We start from the raw sequence: 24,952 nt of genomic DNA on the forward strand, positions 1-24,952 counted from the left end.
CCAAGCTAAACTAACTGAGAAACGGTGGTGTTAGTGGTTTTAATTAGCTGTGTGATCACACAACATACATAAGATTTAACTGTGTTTGTGTTGTTCTGGATCAATTAAACTGAAGGGTGCCTGAGCTATGCAAAGCAGATGCCTACAAATGAGTCTGAGAATGTCTCTGGACAAGCCCACAAATCAGTTTCATTAGCCCACGTGGCCCCTAAATGTTCATGGGCTGAAATTAGTTCCCTTTAAATTGTTACTTGCCCTGCTCAAGTGCACAAGTGGCCACAGGCAAGTCTGAATAAATGCATTCAAAGAATATCTCCAGTATTTAGGGTCCTTGGGGAAGAAAGTACAATTACAATTATTGTTTAATTTCATGCTGCAATAACCCACCACTCTGCATGAGCACAAACTATTGAACCTTTGAGAGGAGAAAGTCATATGTCCTTTAGGTTTCGAAGCAGGCTTACACAGGGCTATAGTGGCAGTTCCCAAGAAAGGCCATGTCAGTAGAGCTGGAGACCATAATTGAAAGTTGCCTTCTACCTTCTTTATATCAAGTGGCCTTCACATGGGATGAGTTTCCTCTATTCCCATGGCCTTATAAATATTGTGATGCTTTAACTAGAAAACTAAACACACACACACACACACACACACACACACATTCACATATATACACATTTACATAGCACTCATACACACAGCACAGTCTCATACACACACATTCATACACATACACACCAATACACTCACATACATGCACGCATGCATGCACGCACACACACACACATAAACAAACACACACACCACATAAACACAATGTAGAATGGAAATATCACCACAGCACAGTACCAAACACCTGCAGCACCAGCTAATTGGGACACTGAGACAGGAGGATCAATTGAGCCCAGGAATTTAGGACAAACCTGGGCAGCATAATGAGACCATACTCCTTAAATATAAAATAAAATAAAATAAAATAAAATAAAATAAAATAAAATAAAACTTATCTTTACTAGGTTGGGTTTCAAACTTTATTTCTCTGAATAAACAGAATTCAGGATTATACAACCATATTCTTGCCTTCTCATCTTTTCTCCCTCTCTGTCTCAATCCTTGTCAGAGTTGATGTCTTGATAACTACAGTGCCACTGAAAACCAGGAAATAAAGATCAACCTCATTGGGTAAAAGGAACACATGGAGAGGAGTGGCTTTTGAAATCCAGTCTGGTGGGGAAGAACACTTGCTGCTCTTGCAGAAGACTTGGATCCAATTCCAAGTATCCACCTGGCCGATCATAAGGATCCATAACTTCACATCCAAGGGTCCCATGCCCTCTTCTGGCCTCCATGAATATTGTACACATGTACATAAGTACATGCAAGCAAAATATTGCATTAGATAAAAGTAAGAAATCATTTCTAAATATAGAGAATAAACTTAATAAGATGATCTGGTTTTTAAGACAAAATGGCAGGTTTTATTCTGTAAACCACATTAGCTATCTGAAAAGATCTAATGATCGACTTATGAGTGGGTTTTTTGATACTACAAAGGAATTATTCATCTGCTGTTAAAGTGTGTGTGTTAACACAGTACTCTTAAAGGGACTTTGGTGGGGAACTATTACCAGAAACTGGAAAATACCGAGAATAATTTTCCCATTCTTGCTAGCATAAGAAAAATTTTGTCACTTCACATGCTTTTTTCCCCTTCCTATTCTGATCATACTAAACCTTTGTTCCTAATCAGCTTGGAGGACAGAATCCAAAAGCCACACGGAAAGACTCACAGAAAACTCCTGCTGAGGCTGGTACTCCTGGAATTCCATGAGGCGTTTTTATCTGGGTCCTGCACAGAAGGGAACAGACATTACAAGGTCTCAGCACTCCCACTCCATACTTCCAGTGGCACATCAGCCAAGCATACTCTTTCTCCCTCTACCTGGTACAGGACCTCTCTTTTAACAAACAAAGGAAACACAAACTAGAAAGATTGCATGCCTAATGTGGGCATGCAATGAGGATACCTCCATAGTTGATGGTTTTAGCTGAGTAAATGCAGTTGCTTTTATAGAGACATTGAAAGAAAAGCACAATATATAAAAATTTCTACAGAAATGGAGCAATCAGTTTATCGTCTGAGAGAGGCAATGGAGGTCCAATTTGGCAGATACAATAGATAATTTTAATTGTCAACTTAATATAGTAAGACACAGCCAGGGCAGGAGAAACACATGCGGTAAACCTCTGGGTGTGTCCATGAGGACACTGGCAGAGAGGATCAACCTAGGTGGGATGATCCCTTCTGAAGGAAGGAGGCAGCGGGTCCCAGAGTGAATTTAAAAAAAAAAGAGTGATGAGAAAGCCATTTGAGGGTCAGCATCCCCTTTCTCTGCATCCTGGTCTACAGACATATGAGCAAGCATCCTAGCTCTGCCACTCCTACTTCTAACTGTGCCTACCAGGCTCAGGATTGACTGGATGCACAAACAACAAGCAAACTAGCCTTCGGTCCCATGAGCTTCATTGTGCTAGGTATTCAGTAACATTACATCATGGCATCCCTGTCATAAGATCATCAGTGCTCCCGGTGATGGGGGTCGGGGAATCAAGAAGAGTATCGTGCTGGATTTACCTCATTCTATTCCCTGTTTATCCAAGTCAAGATTCTTTAGACGTGGTGTATTTTAGGTGTTGCACTAGGTGTTTTCCTAAGGGGTATCTCAGTTGGATGCTACTGATAATCGTATGAAGATAGAGTGTTACAGAGACAATGACACAGGCTAACTGGCACATGCAGGCTGACATACACACATAGGAAGGAGACATTTCTTTTTTTGTTTTGTTTTGGTTTGGTTTGGTTTTGGATATGGTTTTTTGGAGACAGGGTCTCTCTGTATAGCCCTGGTGTCCTGGAACTTACTCTGTAGACCAGGCTGGCCTTGAACTCAGAAATCCGCCTGCCTCTGCCTCCCAGAGTGCTGGGATGCTGGGAAGGAGACATTTTTAAAAATGATAGAATTGGGATTTATACACGGGTCCTGCCTCCAATCATCCTTAACGGGGCATTCACCGTATTTTCAAAATCTTTTAGATGCCGTTGCTACAAGAACACCTGAGGATATTCATATAGGTAGTGTTTATAGTTCTCTAGTTCAGTTAGTCAAACCAAAAGCAAAGTCAGTTTCCTTGGGTTACTCTGCATCGCACACCACGTGGGAAGACATCACTAGAACAAGGCATGGATTCACAGGTGGAAAAGCAGAGTGCAAAATTGGACATCTGGGCATTAGAGGACCACAGAGAGCCCGTCTCCCTGTGATGTTTTCACCCCTCCCACATGTGAGCTCATGCCTGCATCTTACACTAGACTAACCACACTAGGAGTTCTTTGTCTCCAGGATCAATCAGTCCAGCCGTGAAGGACTCCAATTGGTAAAAGTTTCTCCTCAGATCCCCTGAAATCTGTCTCACAGTAACTCTTCCATGCTCTGCCTCTGAAAAGCATGCTGGAGAGAGCCTGCTTCTCTAGCCTATGACAATGTCCACATATCTGAAAAGAGGAACTTCTCTTATCTAAGCATCCCCAGGAGAAGCAGGAGAAAAGAACAAAATCAACAAAGGACTAATGTGAAGAGGTAAAACCCAAGCAAGGATCAACCCCAGCACAGAGTTCCCAAGGATTTCAACCCAATGCCAGTTAAAATAGAGGCCAGTTATGGGCTGTGGAAATAAAACTGGTGCAGCAAAGTAGAGGGTTACAGGCACAAATGTCTTATCAAACTATTTTTACCTCTTGCGGCTGCCTTAGGTGGTCACTGGCTAGTGTAGTGTGTCGCTCGATTTCCTTCGTTTTCATTTTCTGGTATATGTAAGGTTCTAAACCTTGTTTTTAAAAGAAGAGAAATTAGAAAATTGGTTGAAATGTGTTACATTCAAATCACATTTCCCAAATAGAAAAATCTGGACACAGTACATTTATTTAAGCTTAGATGTAGTTTTCTCTATTTTTAGCAGGTTTCACCAAGTTTCATTTTCTTCCTTTTTTCTTTAAGTGATTGGAAACTGTATATTCTGTTTCTATTCTTCTATAGTTGAATTCATATTTATAATAGCTTCTACTTCTCTTTTGAAATTGTATTTATTGTTATAATTATTGCAAGGCATGCACATGCAGCATTTGCATATGGAGGTTACAGAACAACTTTTTATATTCCTGGACAATATTGGTTTAAACTGGGTCTTTTGTGTATTTTCCATTCAAAGTAGTGAAGTGTTTTATTTAGTTTTCTCTGAGACATGGTCTTACCATATAGTCTTGGCTGGCCTCGAACTTTTGATTCTCTTGGTCTCCAACCTGCTGGGCTCATCAGGTATACCTGCTTGCCTTACTTTGAAACTCTTGTAAATCAAAAGGTGTTTTGGTTTTTTTTCAGGTTGATTGATTGAATGAATATAGTGAATGGTGTCTCACTGAAAATATGTACTCTTTCTTTTTTTATTTTTTTATTAAATTTATTCTTCATTTACATTTCAAAGGTTATACCCCTTCCTGGTTTCCCCCCTTCCTGAAAACCTCCAACCCATCCTCCCACACCCTGCCTCCAAGAGTATGCTCCTCCACCCAACCTACTCCCACGATCCCCACTCGATTTCCCCACACTGGGGCCTCTACTGAGCCTTCACAGGACCAAGGACCTCTCCTCCCACTAATGCCCGACAAGGCATTCCTCTGCCACTCTTTTGGCTGGAACCATGTGTAGCCCTTGCTTGATGTCTGGGTGGTTGTTGTTCTTCCCATGGGGGTGCAGCATTCCCCCCTCCTCCAGTCCTCCCTCCAGCTCCTCCATTGTGAACCCTGCTCTCAGTTCAATGCTTGGCTGTTAGCCTTCGCCTCTGAATCTGTAAGGCTCTGACAAAACAACTTTATAGCATTGCTTCTCCCTTCCACTTTTACACAGACTCTGGGGACTGAACTCACATCCTCCAGCTTGCTTGGTGAGCACCTTACCCACTGAGCCACCACACCTGCCCTAACTTGTACTTCTCTATCAAAGTCAGAAATTAAGTAAGTCATGATGCTTTTCTGAACACAGTCAGCAAAGTTTTGTATTCACCATCTCCTGCATTCTATTACCCATACTTTAAAATATGTGAAATTTTATTTGTAAATTAGTCCTTCCTTTATAAGTATACCAAACACAAAAGTACAATAAATAACAATAACAACAGAAAACAGAGAAAAAATGAGTGCTATCAATCAGTTTAATTTTTATAGCTTTTCTTAGTCTGGATAATGAGAGATGTTATTTTATTGTGTTTAACCTGGCACCTACAGAACTAAGAGCTATAACAAATGTAAGAGACAGTAACTATGTTTTTCCATGTAATTTTATCCTAGAAAAAAAAAGTATGTAAGAAATACAAAGAAAGCTATTGGCAGATGATAAAATTTCAATGACAGTGCTGTATTATCACTAAAACAAAAATATTATAAAAAAATATATTTTACATTTTCAGAAGATGCTTAGAAAGTTTATGAGTGTATAAAGAGAGCTCCCTGCGAACTGGGGATATAACTTAGTTGATAGAGTGCCTATTGTACATGGGCTGTGAGTTCAGCCCCCAGCACTGCATAAGCCAGGCACAGCAATTCACCTGAAACTAAGGCATGCAAGAGTTAAATGCAGAAGGAGCAGAAATTCAAAGTCTTCCTCAGCTACACATTAAGTCTGAGACCAACCTGATTTGGAGAGGAAATGGGAGAGAACCTTGTAACTCCACAAATTTTATTTCCTTACATTTTTTTCAATTATTTAAGAGGTTTCAAAGGAAACAAGCTTTTCAATTCAATATGCGTTCCAAGGATAACACCAAGCCTCACCATAACTGTTGGGCCCTCCGTGTCAGGCAGTTTCCCTGAAGAAGATACCTCCCAGACCCTCCTGATACACATAGCTTCCTGTCTGAAATTCACTGGAAAGATCATAAGTATTTAAGAATGATGTACTATAACCTAAGAATGAGTCTAAAGAATGAAATAATGTCATCTGAGGAAAATGGACAGAAGTCATCACAGAAAGTGTGGTGATCTGAATGAAAATGACTCCCATAAACTCATAGGAAGTGGTGTCATTGGAGGTGTGGCCTTGCTATAGTAGGTGTGGCTTTGCTGGAAGAAGTACATCACTAGGGGTGGGCTTTGAGGTTTCAGAAGCTCCAGCCAGGTCTACTAGCTCACTGTATCTTCCTGTTGCCTCCATAGACAGATGAAGAACTCTAAGCTACCTCTCCATCACTATGTCTGCCTGCATGCCACCATGCTTCCTGCTATGACAACAATGGACTAAACCTCTGAACTGTAAGCCAGCCCACAATTAGATATTTTCCTTTATAAAGGTTGCCATGGTCATGTTTTTTTTTCCACAGCAATAAAACCCTAACTAACAAGGAAGCAAAGCAAGGCAGACAGGGCAGGACAAATATCAGAGGTCTTTCTCATCTGGGAACTCTAGACTTTAAAGAGCATGAAGGTAGGTTGAGAATTATGTTGGAAGAGGGACCACACAGAGAGGGAATGGTGGCAAGAAGTGTAACACTGAGTATGACTGAAGCAGTGTGATGATTTGTATATGCTTGGCCCAGGGAGTGGCACAATTAGGAGGTGTGGCCTTGTTGGAGTAGGTATGTCACTGTGGGTATGGGCTTTAATACGTAGTCCTAGACTCCTGGAAGCCAGTATTCTGCTAGCAGCCTTCAGGTAAAAATGCAGAACTCTCAGCACATCCTGCACCATGCCTATCCAGGCTCTGCCATGCTCCCTCATTGATGATAATGGACTAAAACTCTGAACCTGTAAGCCAGCCCCAATTAAATGTTGTCCTTTATAAGACTTACATTGGTCATGGTATCTGTTCACAGCAGTAAAACCCTAAGACAAGCAGGTTACACACATGTACAGAAATATCACAGTGAACCCATTTCTTAAAATTAATACATCCTAAAAATGTAAAAAACTAAACACAGGTTATACTGATTATAACCTAAATAAAACATTTGTAAATGAAAAGAGATGATTTATCCTAGACTTTTGCCAGGGTTTTTGTTTTTCTTTGCTTGATTCCTGGCTTGCTTATGTTTTCGCTGTGAGGAAAGTTCTTGCTACATAGCCTATACTGGCCTGGAAGACTCAGTCTTCTTGCTCCAGCCTCCGACATGCTCAGATTTTTGTCAGGGAGTCATCAGCTCTGCTAGAGTTGATTTTATGCATGGGTTTAGCATAGGTAAAGGCACAGTCTCTATAACCTGTGAGTTAAGGGAAGACAACTAAGCCCCTGAGACATAATTCCCATTTAATTTCCAATGCTTCTTCCAGCTCCGTGTCCATTTGATTCACACTGGCTTGATAGGGGGTTGTATCTTAAATACAAAACAGGGTTCATTCACTTTGTCATAATGTTTTCATCTGGACAATTTGTTGTCCTCAAGCATGCACCCTACATCCCAAGATGTCTCATATCATTCCTGTCCCTTTCTGACTAGAGGCCAAGAGCATTCCCTTTATCTTGCCAGCAAAGCATGTCTATAGATTTGGCCAATGGCCCAATGGCCCCTGGGGAGGCCAAGGGGTTGAGGTTGGTATGAAAAGTTACCACTTAGTTGAGGACCATGGAGCAATAAACCAAGAAGTGTTTATAAAGTAGAAGACCCTGCAGTATCTACCAGTGTTTGATATTTAGTGTCTTAAGTAGTTTCAAATGTGTGCTTTCCTTGGTCACATGCTTTCTTCTTTAAAAAGATATTCGTGTGCACAAAGTTCAAAGCTGTATTTGTGTGCATTTCTGTTCACAATCTGTCTCATCTCACTTTATTCCACATGCTATGCCTTGCTTGCAGTGCTTCCCCACACATCCCATTAAGTTTAACAGGCACTTGTCTACATGTAAATACCCTGTGTGGGTCACAGTGACCAACCAGCAATGACTGGCCTCCTGAACCTTACCAGTATTTGCATGAGCTTTAATGGTCTGAAAATTAAGTGAACTCCACCCCCCCTGTAAGTCAAGACCCAATACAGGGCAAATACTCCTCAAATATAAAAGATTATCTTTATTTTAATATTTCTTTTCTGTATCCTTTTTTTAAAGATTTATTTATTTATTATATGTAAATACACTGTAGCTGTTTTCAGACACCCCAGAAGGGGGATCAATGGTTTTAAGCCACCATGTGGTTGCTGGGATTTGAACTCAGAACCTTCAGAAGAGCAGCCAAGTACTCTTAACCACTGAGCAATCTCTCCAGCCCATCTTTTCTGTATTTTAATAGCAAGTCCTTTAAGCAAATGAAACGTTGCCCTTTGCATATGCATTATAAAGCAGCAAAGAGCTGTTCCCCTTAGAGGCTTCTGCAATCTCTCTTTACCTCATCTCTACTCAAGAGAATACTAGAAACCACCAGTAGTTTAAACACTACTGCCTAGAGGATTCTGCCAGATGTTAGGGTTTAAGGCTACATAATCACATACCTATCTGGCTGAAGTTGGACACAGAGAGCCAGTTCTTGCTGACCTCTTCAGTGATGTTAGTTTCTCCTGGCTCTGAATTCAGTTGGTCACTTTGATAGCAGGCATTGACTGTTATTACCTGGAGAAAAAGTCACTTGGTCAAACACAATGACATTAATCTGACAATAGTTTAAATTAGTGTTAATGGAAGCACACAGTGGAAGGCAGTCATTAGCCTTGGCCACATTTTGAACTACCTCGGACACTTACAAACCCCTCCATTCAGACTAGCAGCTCACACACATTCTCCTTGCAGTCATGATTAAGAACCAAAATGTGGTGTGGGACCTGAATGAGCTTCAGCATCACTCAGGAGCAGTCATTAACCAGCACCCTCAGGATTTCTATCCAGAAGGTCTAGGGGAGAGGTGGGACTTGGTTGTCTAATGAGTTCCCAAGGGAAGCTCATACTGCTGATTAGAGATCATATTTCAAAAAACACAGATATAGGGAAGGGGAAATATTTAAATTTAAAGTACTAGCTTTGGAATTCTGCCCCACCAGAACTTTGTAAACTTGGAAAAGAGTTTACTCTTTCCATCCTTCATTGTCTCCAATATTAAAGCAGTAGATAGCTGGTATGCCTGTTTACATCTTTCCCAAGGAGAGACAATAGGCGTATTGCTACATTTCAAAGTGATAAATGAATGGATTTTTGAGTACCTGAGCTCAAATGCAATTTCTAGTCAAACTCAGGCTATTTGAAATATTCTAAACTAATATATCTATTTAAATATCCTTAAATGCTTTTCCCATAGGATTCCAACAGATCATGGCATTGTCTGAGATGGTAGCTTTCTTTATCAAGGAACTCTCCCCTATATTATTGCCTTCATTTTTCTCTTTGCTTCTGCTTCTTTTTTAACTTCATTAAAAGTTAAATGAAGGGGGGAGGGGGTGAAGCTTACCCATGAGTATTATACTTATGTTATTTCCAACTTCCAACTCTTCCTATGCTCCCAACACCCTCTCAAACTCATGACTCCCTCTTTAATTATTGATAGAGATATATGCATATATACATGTGTATGTATACAGTACATACATACAATATGCTGAGTCTCCATTTAGTTTTTCTCATATATGTATCTATTAAGGGTTGACAAGTTAAATTACTTAATTGGGGGCTTGTCCCTGGAGAAGACTGATTCTCCATCTCTCTGTAGTCATCAGTTGCAGGTAGCTCTCCATCTAGGGGTAGGCCCTTGTGAGATTTTCTCCATCCATACTGGCCTATCAATTAATGTTACTGTAAAGATCTTGTTTATGCAACAATATTTATGAGATTTCATGAATATAGTTGCCCTAGAATATGTAGAAGATGCTACCTTAGCGCAGACCTATCAGTCCTCTGGTTCTTATAATCTTTCTGCTTCCTCTTTCAAGATATTCCCTGAACCTTAAATATCAGGTTGTGTTGTTGGTGATGTATTAGCTGTGGCTGAGCACCCCATGGTCTGTTGTTAACAGCATTTGGACCACTTGTGGGTTTCTAGAATAGTCCACTTCATTTAAAAAAAGCATCTTCAATAAGAAGTGATGACTAACATACTTCAAGTTGTAAAAGATCATAGAAGCCAAAAGAGAACATTGCATCAGCAAAACTATCTGCCATAGCTTGAGAAAGAAAAACTTCCCAAGGTACAAACATACTAAAAACAAAAAACAAAACAAAAAAAAAACAAAAAACAAAACAACAACAACAAAAAAAAAAAAAAACCACACATGTCCATCAAATCAGCTCTACAGAGAATTCTGGAAGCCATACTGCAGATAGGAAGATAGGAACAAGCATCCAAGAGATTAAAAATAACATTAAAAATAAGAAAGATGTAATTATTGAAACACAAATTAGGGCTAAGAATACAAATAGCAAAATAACAGAAATAGTAACCTCCTTTTTAACCTAAGGTTAGTGGGCTACATTAAGAAACAAAATCCATCTTTCTGTTTTCTACAAGGAACTCAATTTTCCTTCAAAGTTAGGTGCTGTCTTAAAGTAAATAGAAGAAAAGAAGTATTCTAAGCAAATGAGATCAGAAAGAAAACATCTGTCACTGTCCTAATATCTAATAAAATAGAAATCAATCTAAAACCAACCAGAGGAGTCATTGAGGGGACAACTTAGCCAAAAAGACATTACAATCCTAAACACATATCACTAAACATTTGTGAATTTGATTCCATAAAAAGCATAATACCAGATATAAAAGTATGAATAAAGTCTAGCTCAATAATTGTGGGTGATTTTGGTACCCCATAGTAGACAGGTCATCTGGACAAAACATCAGAATTAAGTGACAACAGACATCAAATGGACTTAACAGATATCTACAGAAGTTTCTATCCTAAAACCGAAGAATACACATTTTACTGAGCAGCCCATGGAAGCGTCTCTAAAATGGACCACATCCTGGGATACAAAACAAATCTTAACAAATGCAGAAAAATTGAAACAATTCCATGTGTTCTTTCTACTACAATGCAATGAAGCTTAAGATCAACACTAAATAAATCCCCAGTAATTATACCAACTCATGAAGATTAAACAGCACTTTACTAAATGATGAATGGGGCAAAGAAGAAATAAAAAAGAAATTAAAAGATTCTTGGTACTAAATGAAAATGAAAACAAAACCAAACCTCTGGGACATAGTGGAAGCTATCCTAACAGGAAAATTTATAGCTCTAAGCACTTACATTAAGGCACAAATAAAGGACTTAATGATATAATTTAAGAACTGGAAAAAGAAGAACAAATCAAACCCAATAGTTGGGAAGAAATAAAAATCAGAGCAAAAATTGATGAAAATAAGCAAAAAAAATAATAAGAAGAAGAATCAATGAATCTAAGAGCTGGTTCTTTGAGAAAGTAAGCAAGATTGACAGACCCTGGGGCCCAACTAACCAAAAGAAAGAAAGAGAGCCAAATTAATAGAAGCAAAAGTAAACAGGGAAATATTACAACAGACACCAAAGAAATTCAGAATATTATAAAGGAATGCTACAAAACCTGTACTTCGTTAAGTAAATAATTGAAAAAAATAGACAAATTTCTAGATTCATGGAAACCACTAATGTTAAGCCAAGACTAAATGACCAGCAACTTAAACAAACCCATAACAAATCAAGAGATTAAAACAATAATAAAAAGCTTTTAACTGCTTCTTATTACAGTAACAAAGAGGGCTGCATATTTCAAAGCATCAGTTTATTTGGATAAATAAATAAATAAATAAATAAACATGAAAACCGTGAAAGGAGGAAATTCTCACAAAAATAGATAGAGTCAATCTGGCAACATATTTATAAGATTCATTGGACTAACATGAAAGCAACATCAGAATTTGTGGGACCTACCTCTAATGTACACTTAGAGGAAATTTTATAACATTGAATGTCTCCATTCAAAAATAAAAGATACAATATATATATGAGGTTGTCAATGAACAAATAAAATATCATTTTTAAAAAATGGAAAGAAATTCCCAAATCATTAACCAATTTTTCTAACTCAAACTAGAAAGACAAAATTAAGGAAACCCAAAGTAAACTGAACAAAGGAAATAGAACTGAATTCATGGAAAAGTCAATAAAATTGAGTTGTTTAAAAAAAAAAAAAACAAATCAAGAGAGATAAAAACCTAGAGCCACACTGATCATGAAACAAAGAAAGAAATTATAAATTTCAAATATTCAGAATGCAAGAGACAGTGTCACTCTTGGTCCTGCATGAAGCGGTAAAATAATAACCAGAGGATATTATACCAAAGCTGGGGGCATAACCTGTAATCAAAGCTTCTGGATCACAGAGGGGAGAGTGGCATGAGTTCTAGGCCAGCCAGGGCTACACACTGACACCCTGTCTCAAATCTGGGAGGAGGGACTATTATAAATAATGCTATACCAACTCATAAGATCACAGACACTTGCACCAACTAGCCAAAAGAGTGAAAGAGGCTACCCAAATTACCACGCACTGGAATGAATAAAAACATTCAATAAAATGGAAAGGTTTTAAATAGAGGGACAGACAAAGCCAACTTAGGAAGGTAATAATCTAAACATCCCTATGCCTATTATAGACACTTAATGTGTAGTTTAAAACTTCCCCACAACAATGGCTTTATTGGATACTATGGCTGGATAGGTAGTGTCAAAAGATTATCAACTTTTCACAAACTCACAAAGAACGCTGAAGGCATATGCCCACTGTAGCAAATGATTTGGGGATAATTCTCATACCCAAACGAAAGCTATGAACCAAAGCGATGAGAGTTAGGGAACTAAAGACAATGTTCCAGGAACACAGGTGCAAAAGAGACTAGCAAAATTATTATCACATGCAAATATTCATAGGTGGATGAATGCAGTTTGTCCAAGTAACTAGAATACACTGGTTTAATGCTTGAAACATTTCCTCTGACATGACAAAAATAACAAAGTAACAAAACAAACCATCTAAGCTGATATGCAACAAAATTGACAAATATCATATTTAATGTGAAAGACGAAGCACATTCCATCAGGAGTAACGGAAGAAAGAGCAAAGGCCCTGAGTTCTGCTCCCATTACAGTTTGGAAACAGATTAGAAAGATGCCAGCTCTCACCACCTGTATTTGACACGATCTTAGATGTTCCAGTCAATGTTATCAGGCAAAAAAATTATCAGATTGAAAAGGAAGAATTAAAACTGCATTGTCAATATCATCACCTACAGGAACCATTCTAAATAAATTATCAAAAGACTTTCAAAAGCAAAGGTGAATTGAGCAAAATTGTAAAATATAAGACCAAGGTTTTATACATACACACACACACACACACACACACGGATATATATATTCACCACAATCATTATAAATGTAATATGATTGTGATAGTTGTATATTACATATACAATTTGCTGTTTTAAAGTAGCTACAATATAAGAAAATTTTAAATTTTAATACATATTTTCAATACATAGATACCTATGTAACAAGAGATATTTAAGACCTGAATGTTAAAAATTACAAAGAATTACTGAGAAAAGGTTTAAAGGGCCTGCTAGCTAGATATATTGCTCCCAGAGATCAAACACCTAGCTGTGGTTAGGATGTCAATTTTCCCACAACTGGCATGCAGATTTAGAGCAATTCTGTCCCAAATCCCAGAAGGCTTCTGTGTAAAAACTGAAATCTGAGACTAAATTTATATATAAATGCAAAGAACATAAAATAGCCAAATCATTTCTTAAAAAACGAAGGATTTCTTTTATGCATGATTTCACAACTTATAAAGTTTCAGTAGTTGAGATAGATTTAGTATTGGCATGGAGATAGACAGAAATAGAGCCACACATACTGTGGGTCTGTATAGTCAATTAGTTTTTGACAAATGTTAAGGTAATTCAATAGGGAAAAAAAGTCACATTTTTATGAAAAAAAAAAGATAGAATTTTTGATATCCATATGGGAGAGAAAATTCAATCCTTTCCTATCCCCATATACAAAAATTACCTTAAGATGGACTGTAGAACTAATGTAGATACTAAAAGTGTAAGCATCCTATCAGAAACCAAGAGACGGTGTCTTAGGTTTAAAGTCTTGAGTTTGAGGGATAAAAGCAAATCTTTAGCTACTGAAGAAAAAAGGTCAAATATTTAATTAAAATTTAAAAAGTCATGCTCTACTTCTGACAATAGTTATGACAATAAAGAGGAAAAAGGGTCTGCACAAACATCCACAAAAGACTAGGACACACAGTGAGCATTGACAACTTCACAGGAAGCAAACAAAGCAACTTCTACCAAAGACTCGGAGATATACCCAAGTGAAATTATGGAAAGTCTCCTAAGATCTTGGGGCTATACTGAGTAATCAGTCTCACCATGACGCAGACTACGGGAGCGACGGCATACCTGAGGTTAAGACTGAGCATCGTGCAGACAGATGTGGAAGCAGACTAACTGATACAATCCTCAGGTGGACACAGGAAGCCACGTGGTGGTGTCTTTGACAATTGCACACCACAGAATGCTGGCCTTCCTCAACCTCTCCCAAGTGCTTGCCAAGGAGAAAAGAAAGCAAATGTTCGTCCAAAGACCTATGCACAGTGCTCACTCAGACTTTCTTAGATTAGCCCAACACGGGAACAACCCAGTGGCTTTCAGCTTGTGAACAGATCAATACACAAGTCAAAATGTGTGTCTTCACTCCTCCTGGTACAAGGCTCTCGTGTGTGCACAAAAGGAGACAAGGGGTGAAGCCGCTGACTCAGTTGCTCAAGCCCTAAAGTACAGAAGGAGGGGGACCTACCGGCACCTGGAGTCCCTGGGTCTTCCTCCTTTTCTTTGACAGGCTCCTGTTCTTGGTTAGCAATTTTGCTTTGAGCCATGTTGACCTGGTCTCTGAGGATTTTGAATGGCCTGGAAAGAAAGAGTATGCATGAGGATGCTGAAGGCAGTTGACATTGATGGAGATGATTTCATTTTAAAGAGGCGGGGTAAGAAGGAGAAGAGTGATTCTACTCTTAATCACAGACATTTTCACAACAGTATCAAAGCAAATGACGCTAAAAATTGTTTGCTCCTGGAGTAGAGGGGACACCCCCATAGAGGCAGGAGGCTGGGAAGAGGTATAGGATGTGGAACAGTTGGGTGATAGACCAGTAGGGGAATAAAATCTGTGGTGAAAAAAAATAATTAAAAAACTGAAGATGTTGACAAGTGAAAAAAAATGTTTCCTCTTCACTCAGCCATAAATGGGTGTCTTTATCAGACCTTTTCCCCTCAAAGCTCAGGGATCAATGCAGAAAAAAAAAAGAGATGGAAAGAAGGATTGTTCATAGACAGATGACAGGTAACTCAAAAAAACAAAAAACAAAAAAAAGAAAAAGAAAAAAACAGTTTTCTATACATAACAAGGCTGATGGTCAGATGAACTCCCAGGGACCATGATAGCATACACCAGACCTGCACAAGTTCATGAAGACAAAAATGCAAGCTAGGAGAAGTGGAAGTAGATATTAAGTTCCATCCCTAACCAGAAGTTATTTGCAATTGATAGCTGTGGAGAAAGTGGAAGAAATCGCTTTTCCCCAAATGGAGTGATACTAGCTAACTCAACCACATCCCAGGCAGGGCAGGCCCATGCTCAGGAGAAGTTGGCCAACACAAACCAAACTCCATGATTTTTTAAAGCTTTTGAAAAATCTGAGGTTTTGTTTTGTTCTGTTGGTTGTTTTTTTGGCTTTTCAAGACAGGGTTTCTCTGTGTAGCCTTGGCTATTCTGGAACTCATTCTGTACACCAGGCCAGCATTGAACTGAGAGATGCAAGGAGTATGCAAAGGGGCCTATCATGACTGCCCTCTGAAAGACCCAACAAGCAGCTGAAAGAGTCAGATGCAGATATTTACACCCAACCAATGGACAGAAACTGGTTAGCCCTGTGGTTAAATTAGGGAAACGCTGGAAGAAGCTGAGGAGGAGGGCGACCCTGTAGGAGGACCAGCAGTCTCAACTAACCTGGACTCCCAAGATCTCTCAAACACTGGACCACCAACCAGCCAGGATACACTAGCTATTATGAGGCCCACAACATATATACAGCAGGGGACTTCCAGGTCTAAACTCAATCAGAGAAGACGCACTTAACCTTCAAAAGACTAGAGGCCCCAGGGAATGGGGAGGTGACGGATGGGGTGGGGAGTGGGGGAATAGGGACATCCTTGTGGAGGCGGGGGTTGAGGGGAGGTATAAGATGTGGAAAAGTCAGAAGGTGGACCAGGAGGGGGATAAAATGTGGAGTGTAAAAAAAAAAAAGATTAAATAACATTTCTTTTTTTTTTTATTCGATATATTTTTATTTACATTTCAAATGATTTCCCCTTTTCTGGCTCCCTACTCCCCAAAAGTCCCATAAGCCCTCTTCCCTCCCCCCTGTTCCCCTATCCACCCCTTCCCACTTCCCTGTTCTGGTATTGCCCTATACTGCTGCACTGAGCCTTTCCAGAACCAGGGGCTACTCCTCCATTCTTCTTGGACATCATTTGATGTGTGGATTATGTCTTGGCTATTCATATCTCACAGGGTAAAAAAGGGAAAAAGAGCATGAAGCTGTGGGGGAAGATCTTGGAGGAGTTGGGAAAGGTAAGAGATTACGATCAAAACATACTGTATACAATTTTTTTAAAATAATAAATCACATGATTAGAAAAAGTAAATTCTAAATTTAAACAGTTGTTCCTTACCGTTGTTCTTCCAGGTCTTCCTCAGTTTCTCCTCCTTGTGGAATCTAAAACTATGACTCTTGAGAAGGGCTTTATCTCTGCAGAGAGGATTGATCCAAAAGGATCTTTTCACCTGGGTCCATGGTCCTGCTGGGCACTCACAACTCTGGGCCAGTCTTGTTGAGTTATCCAGTTGGGACCTGCCTCCAGCCCGCAGGGAGAAGTCTCCACCATGATGGGAGTCACTGCTGCACGTGGAGGCCAAGCAAGATTTCCACTTTTTTTTAAAGCTAAACACACCAGTTTCATCATTTTCTGAAAATGCCCAGTTCACATATCCACCTTCATCTTGCATGCTGAGGGCTCTGGAAGGGAGAGAATTCACTATCATGGGAGCAGGTGCACCACCGGATGCGAGCAAGTCTTGTTCTGCCTTGTCAGGTTTGTCTGACATCTGTGTAACTGCCTCATGTTGATCTTCGTGATCAGCTATCGATGCCTGATGGGAGGCAGCAGGGGTCTGCCCAGGCAAGTGGATGGTGATATCACTTTGGTGTATATGTTCCAATGCCAGACCATCTATGCCTGCCTCCTCAGATGATCTGAAAAGATGTGGGGTTTTTTCCAAAGACAAAGGAACTTGCTTTCCAGAAGATGGGACCAGGAGAAACTGGCCATACTTAGAGTGTGCTTGCCTGACATGGGAAACCCCAGAAGTGATTGTCCTCTGTTCCATTTCTTGTTCCTCCTGGTCTTCTCTTACATATGAGGCCTCTCTCTTACTGTGCGTGACCTCTACAAGGGCACCCCTCTGCACTCCTGGGGGAAGCTGGCTTCTAGCAAGGCTCCTCAGCAGAGAAGGAGGCATGCTATAGTACTGAAATCTCTTCTTCCCACAGCTTTCCATGTCAGTTAGAACCTTTGCGCAGACGACATTGGTCCAGCTGTGGGGACGTTTTCTGCAAGTAGAATGTTTCCTGTCGGCCAGAAGAATCTCATCTTCTTGCAAGGTGTCAACAGCAGAAAGGACCTTCAAAGTGTCAACAGTCAGGGCCGAGAGGTCCTGTAGATGTCCCACCTGGCTGTCCAGGGATAGTAGGGAGTCCTTTATAAAAGATACTTTTTCATTCATTTCTTTCAGTTGGAAGAACATCTCTGATACCCTAGTGATAAAGATAGGAACCACATCAATAAACACACTAATCTGATGGGAATTGTTCTTGTTCCCTTCTCACTTTGCTTCTTCTACAGATGGCGGCTAAGGCACTGCTTTCAAAAGCTAAGCCTGCTTCCCATGTTCTGCTCTTTCCAATGCAGTAGGCATTCTAATCCCAGGTGACCTTGACTTCCCCTATCTTTCCACTATGACACCAAGGAGAAGAATTATAAATCTATGCTCCCAACTCTTATGTCTTTCTCAGACCTCAGAACCAGCTCTACAGCTACCTGCAAGTTAGTTACCACTACAAGGATCTACTAGATCAGCCCACTATTACCCACTGATGTGTTCGTTCTTCTTCATGGCAAACATTGGAATATCGCCTATTGGAAAATCCTTTGTCTAAAGTTGAGGCATCCTGATCTTTTCCTCTTCCATGTTTTCATGGAAAGCATTAAAGAAAAAGAGGCTACAAATTTGAAAGGGAGTGGGAGTGGTTGGAGGCAAGAAAGGAGGGGGAAATTTTTTACGATCTCAAAAAATGAAAACCATAAAAAGTAATTTTAAGAAACATATTAAAGACACCCCATGAAGGTCCAAAAAAGAAGAAAAACCTTAGCATAAACAAATAGAGAAGGAAGAAGATGTGAAGACTCTCTGGGAGAAGATGGTCTTGGGACCAGAGTGGTGCAGCACAAAACAAAGAACCTCCCGCCCCGCAAGCCATCCAAAACTAGCAGAGCAAGGATAGACTCTTTCATAGAGACTTCAGAGAGACAATGGTCCTGTGACACCTCAGTTTTTAGACACCTAATTTACAAAAACATGACCCAATCAACTTTTGTTGATATAAAGCATCAAGTTTAGTTTTTCTGTAGTAATCCTACAGAATGAATGCGGCTACTGAAGCATACATAGTTGGGATGATTAAATTGTCACTGGAAAGAGAGTTTCACTGAGGAATTATCTAGATCAGGTTGTCCTGTGGGTCTGTGGAGGGTAATCTTGATTGTGTTAATAGAGGTGGCAAGAACTATCCAGTGTGGAGGGCATCTTTCCCTGCATGTGGGATCGTGAATTGTGTAAGAGGGGAAGAGCAAACTGAGTACCAGCATATATGCACTTAACAGGTGCTCTCATCTCTGGACTGTGCATGTGGCTAATGGCTTCAAGGTCCTTCCACCTTGTCATCATTTGGCTGCACCATAGGATAGTAAGCCAAAGGGGCTGGAGAGATGGCTCAGTGGTTAAGAGCACTGGCTGCTCTTCCAAAGGTCCTGAGTTCAAATCCCAGCAATCACATGGTGGCTCACAACATCCTTACTTAATGAGACCTAATATTCTCTTCTGGGGTGTCTGAAGACAGCTACAGTGTACTTAAAAAAAAAACTGCACACAATGCAAGAATACTAAGCCAAATGAGCCCATTTTCCTGTAAATGAGCCCATTCTCCTGTAAGTTGCTTTTGTGGCGATATTGAAATTACAAAGGGTATTGGGTTTCATTACTTAATACAAAAAAGTAATGCAAATTTCAAAAGCAAAAATGTATTGTCTCTCCCTCTCTCCCTCCCTTCATCCTCCTCCTCCTCTTTTTCCTCCTCCTCCTCATTCCTCCCCCCAACTCTCTCTCTCTCTGGCTAATGTTATGTTTTAAGTTTAAATTAATATGCTTAAGAGATCTGTAAAACAAAAATGCCTCTAACCTGTAAGTCCCACTGTCAAGGACATATAACTTCTTGGAATGTTGGGGGCTGTTGTTCAGGTAAGACAACATGCCACTGTGTTTGCTTCTGTAAACAAACTTGGTTGTCCCAACTGCACAGAATGTGCTTGATCACACATAGGCGGGAGTTGTGTGGACAGGAAGTACATCACAGTGTATGCTTGCCCCTAATTGGATGAAGGTGGCAAATAAAATAGCCTTGTGGGTTTTACCTTTATAAGCCTCTGACTAATGGAATTCTGCACCATACTCTAGTAATCCTGGTTATGGACCCTACCACTGTCCATTGACCTGGACACTAATAAAGCTTACTTCAAATGTGGCTCAAAAACAGTGGTAGTGGTTTTATTCTCAACTGGTAGGATTAACATTTGCTGGAGTCCCCAGTGAAATCAGACCAACGATCCAAATTCTAAAGCTGTATTCCAGGACTGAATGGGTGCCTCCTGAGGTGCACACCTTTAGATGTCCCAAGGCTCTGGAGTATGCTTTTGGTTTCATGAAGTAGCAGAGTGAATTGGCATGCTGAGAAAAGCAGCAAGCATCTAGGAGACCTCCCCTGATAAGTCATAGTAATTTTCTGTGATATCTGATTCTGTTGAGATCTTGATCTGGGAAGTGAAGGGGTTTGATGAGATCCAAAACTCTCCTATTTGGGGCAGAAAGCAAGATGTTGCACTACCCTCCTGGTTCTGGTTGTTTGGATACTGGGAGACAAGATGAAAATCGGTCACGCCCAGTTAAATGCCAAATTTTGTCTGTCTGGTCTGTGTGTGAAGATGGGTCTGTGTTTTCTGGTGTGCCCGAAAGTTTTGTGGCCAACATGGGATCCAAGACAAAATGGATTGGGCTCAGTTGAATGTATGAATGATGGTGGCCTCCACATTTTTTTTCCTGACTGATCTCCTTTGAGTATGGAAGCTTTTCATCTTCAGTGTTTGTTGGCTTGGTTTTTGCTGTCTCTGCTGCTGCCACCAGCCACTCCTAACACCACTTGCCAGGCCTGCTTTGATGGCCAGAGTTCAGAATTTCTTATCTCTGACCTTTCTGGCCACTGGATTCAGTTTAGCAGGGATTCAAATATCTCTTGGTGTGGATATTAAAGTTGTTTTATGCTGTCCTGCTTTATTGAGAGCTTACTTTGCAGTTCGGTTATGGCTATTCATTTTCTAGGCCCAGACATGTTTATTTAAAAGTCTCCTCTCTGTATTGTGTCAAGTAAGTCACAGAGACAGGTAACAAGGAAAAGAGGACACAGAAACAGAAAATAAAAGGGAGGGGGAACTATTGGTTTCATTGAAGAACTAAAACTTTTGCTAAGAGATAAACCATATTTCTAGATTTGTAAGAACATTATGTGAACTTTTTGTACCTCAAGATTTGTAAGTTTATTGATTATGGTTAATAATCTGTAAAATCTGTAACAAAGAAGTTAACTTAAAACTTGTAACATAACAAAGAGGATATGTATGTATGTGTGTAAACATGGGTGTGTATGTATGTGTGTATATGTATATATATGTTTGTATGTATATATGTATGTATGTATTTATATATATAGTGTGTGTGAGTGTGTGTGTGTGTGTGTGTGTGTGTGTGTGTTCTTAAAAGAACCATGTGATATGACACCATTTTAAGATTTAAGCAATTATGGCTTGCTGCCGTCTTAGCTGCTGTCCCCACAGGGATGGAGGCAGTGACATGACCTGCTACTATCTTTCCTAGGGTTAGAGAGAGTAGATGCCATGTGACCTAACCACCATCTTGATTGAAGGTGGCCACATGATATAAATCAACCAAGAAGGTAACAACAGTTCCCCCAAAATATTTTGGATTAAAATGGATTTTTGTACGGTAATTTTTGTCCTGGAAACAAAGTCATAAAAACAAGGTTTATGAAAAATAAAATCTAAAAACAATGTTGGTTTAATATGTATTAAAGCCCCACCTCCATGCACTTATATACAAGAATTCACCTCATGCTAACAAATAGACTTTGTAATCTAAGAGTAGCCTCAGCAGTATTGGTTTTAAAGACATGAAGGGGTCATGGAGAACAGTTGAGACTTGGTACTGTGTGTCAGGGCTGGGGTTTCTAAAGCGAGCCCAGGAGAGGGACCCCGGCAGTTTGGGAGGTGCCAGTGCCATGAGATGACTTCCAGAACCACAGCTTCAGTGACGTGGAGCCAGCTGTGGCCAAGAGCAGAGCTCGTGAAGCCTGGAGGTTTGCCAGTGCGCCCCGGATATTGACATTGAATTGTTTGCACTGTTGGAGTTTGGTTTGGCCTGGCCCAGATTGTTGTTATGCCCCATTTCCTCCTTCTTAAAGTAAAAAATAAAAAAGGTATTTATGTTATTTTTTGTTATTGTATCAAAATTGAGGGACTGAGGTTTTAAACTTTTTGAAAATAAAATTTGAAGTTAAAAACATTAAATTAAAAAACTGGGTCTTTTAAAATATTTAAGGCTATTGGACATTTTAAGTTAATAAATATGGTACATTATGATGACATTATTAATATTTAATCTTTAAAAATAACAAATAAAAGGCAAAATAGTTAGGGCCATAACTAAACACCAGACACTGTGATAGTCCTATCTTATGATACAACAAGGAAATGACCTCAGCAGTCTGGCAAGGCCTATAGAATGTTTCTCCTCACCAAGGACTATCCAGGCTAACAGACACTGATTTAAGAATGTATGTCTCCTTGTCTTTGCTAACTTTGTTAAGCTTTAGCTATGTAGCAAACTGTGATATTCTGTACTGGTATATTATGCAAGGTCCAGGAAAGTAAAGTTGCCAGTCTCCCTATAGATGGTGTTTATGATTTAAAGTTTTATTCTGATACTAAAGGAATTTTAAAATTGTTTTTTTTTTTAAAGCTAAATCAAACGGGTATAAAACTGCAAGTCCTAATCTTACTAAAGCCACTAACTTATCGTAAACTGTGAAAAACGATTAGGACAAACAAGTTAACAGTCACCTTATGTGGGAAAACTGCTAATTAAGGTCAAAGTCCACCATGACCGGTAGCCACTAGACTTGGCGCAGTGTGGAAGATTTCCTTCATTAGTGGGGCTTCTCCTTCTCTGACCTTGTCTCGAGAATGCTAAGTCCCACACACACCTCTACCTGAAGAAGGTTACATATCTGAAATTAGACTAAAGGATCAATATCCTTTCTCCTAATAAAACCTGTTCAGCTCACACCTGAGATTCCTAAACTTCTTTGCCGTGCTAATAAGGCATTTTAGGTTCCCTAAGGCCCCAGCCAATGACCTTTGCCCATTCTGGATGTTCCTACCCTCAGTCTCCCAAAACTTTATAAGCTTTAATCACCCTAAGTAAAGTTTACCTGCCTCCTGACAACCAGTCCTGTTGTGATTATCCACTATATATACTAGAGGGCTTCTGAACCCCCTGTTCAACATCTCTGCTCCCACTGTCCACATGGACTGAATCGGTCAATGATCCATGAGAGTGGAAAGTCTCATAACCTTATAGATGATCAAATTCTTTAATGTGTTCGGAATTGTAATTGTCATTCTGAGTACTAATGTAATTAATTACAGGAATAAGGTTATTTTGCATCTTATGTGTTTTCAAGGTTAAGCCTAAAGCAAATAACAACAACAAACATAAATTTAGTTTGAGATCAGTAATACTTAATAAATGGCTCTTAAAACTTTTTAGAGATATGCTTTTTTTAATATTTTTATTTTCTATATTCTTTGTTTACATTCCAAATGATTTCCCCTTTCCTGGATCCCCCCCCCATATGTCCCATAAACCTTCTTCTCTCCATCCCTTCTCCAATCACCTCCCTCCTTTTTCTCCGTCTTTATATTCCCTTCCCATGCTAGATCAATCCTTTCCAGGATCAGGACCCTCTCCATACTTCTTCATGGGAATCATTTGTTATGCAATTTGTGCCTTGGGTATTCAGAGCTTCTGGGCTAATTAATATCCACTTATCAGAGATTGCATTCCATGTGTATTCTTTTGTGATTGGGTTACCTCACTTAGGATGATATTTTCTAGATCAAACCATTTGCCTAAAAATTTTGTGAATTCATTGTTTCTAATTGCTGAGTAGTATTCCACATTTTCTGTATCCATTCCTCCTTTGATATACCTTTGATATTGTGGATACCACATTTTCTGTATCCATTCCTCCTTTGAGGGGCATCTGGGTTCTTTCCAGCTTCTGGAATAAGAAGGCTGCTATGAACATAATGGAGCATGTGTCTCCTCCACTGCTGGCTAGGCTGTAAGATGGTACAACCACTGTGGAAATCAGTCTGGAGGTTCCTCAGAAAACTGGACATGAGACTTCCAGAGGACCCTGCTATACCTCTCCTGGGCATATACCCAAAGGATTCCCCGGCATGCAATAAAGACACATGCTCCATAGAGATATGCTTAATACACCTCTTTAAATGTTCAATGGGATAAAAGCTTTCTGTGGTAGATAAAAATTTCAGCTCCCAAAAGCAACACTGAAATCTCCAAAGAAGACAGATAATGGGGCACAGTCCTGGCTGTGATGATGCTAACCACTGGGAGAAACTGCCTCATGCCTCACCTGCTAACAGGGCCCTGCCCAAACTCCAGATGCTGTTGGGTTGACTGAACTATTCTCCCTAAGTATAGGTAGGCCAGTTTTCTAAAGTTCCTCATCCACAGGAAAATCTCTGGGACCTTCTAGGTCTGTCATCAGACCTATGCTGTCCTGTGCAGTGGCTGAAGAGTCAATGATGTCCTCTGTAACAGCTGAAAACCTTTGACTTCTGCCTCACAATGAAGTCACTGAGACCACAGAAGCCTACTGGGGTAATCATCCAGGTACCTAGTAAGTCTCTGTTAATCACTATGGAGGCCATTTGGTTTACACTTTCTGCTAATTTATCCTTCTCAGATCTCTGATGGCATTAATGGTTAACAGTAGCTTTGTTAGTTTGGCAGCAGTAGGCACCCAGATTCTTCACCAAAGCCACGGCTACCTTGGTTAGTCCATCTCATTAAAAATCAACCCTTGCTTTTTCTATTGCTACTAGGTCTCCTGCTGAGAAAGTCAGATAGATGTGCCTTGCTAACAGGCTTCATATTAAAGGATAATCAGGTATCAGATGTAACATTTTACATTCTTTTAATTAAAAATAAAATCTGCTTTGCAATGACTGCTGTCAGTAACCAACTGATCCTGCCTCATGGTAACTGGTCAAATGGAAATAAAATGGATTAGAGCCTAAGAAAGTGAGAGTCCACAGTAGGGTTTTAAGATGT

The 24,952-nt window shown here is 39.8% G+C and overlaps 1 protein-coding gene across 1 annotated transcript in view; it reads right to left on the reverse strand.

Moving 5' to 3' along the window:
* Trpm6 (transient receptor potential cation channel subfamily M member 6) overlaps positions 1-24,952 on the reverse strand; it is a 146,029-nt gene that overhangs the window by 25,606 nt on the left and 95,471 nt on the right. The window contains exons 25-29 of the mRNA XM_052188520.1: positions 16,801-17,942; positions 14,867-14,976; positions 8,528-8,645; positions 3,794-3,885; positions 1,791-1,849 (exon numbers count right to left, since the gene is read on the reverse strand). Coding sequence (XP_052044480.1) covers positions 1,791-1,849; positions 3,794-3,885; positions 8,528-8,645; positions 14,867-14,976; positions 16,801-17,942 — 1,521 coding nt within the window. The remainder of the gene's footprint in view (positions 1-1,790; positions 1,850-3,793; positions 3,886-8,527; positions 8,646-14,866; positions 14,977-16,800; positions 17,943-24,952) is intronic.

Source organism: Apodemus sylvaticus, chromosome 1 (genome assembly GCF_947179515.1).
Source record: "Apodemus sylvaticus chromosome 1, mApoSyl1.1, whole genome shotgun sequence".
Classification (NCBI taxonomy): domain Eukaryota; kingdom Metazoa; phylum Chordata; class Mammalia; order Rodentia; family Muridae; genus Apodemus; species Apodemus sylvaticus.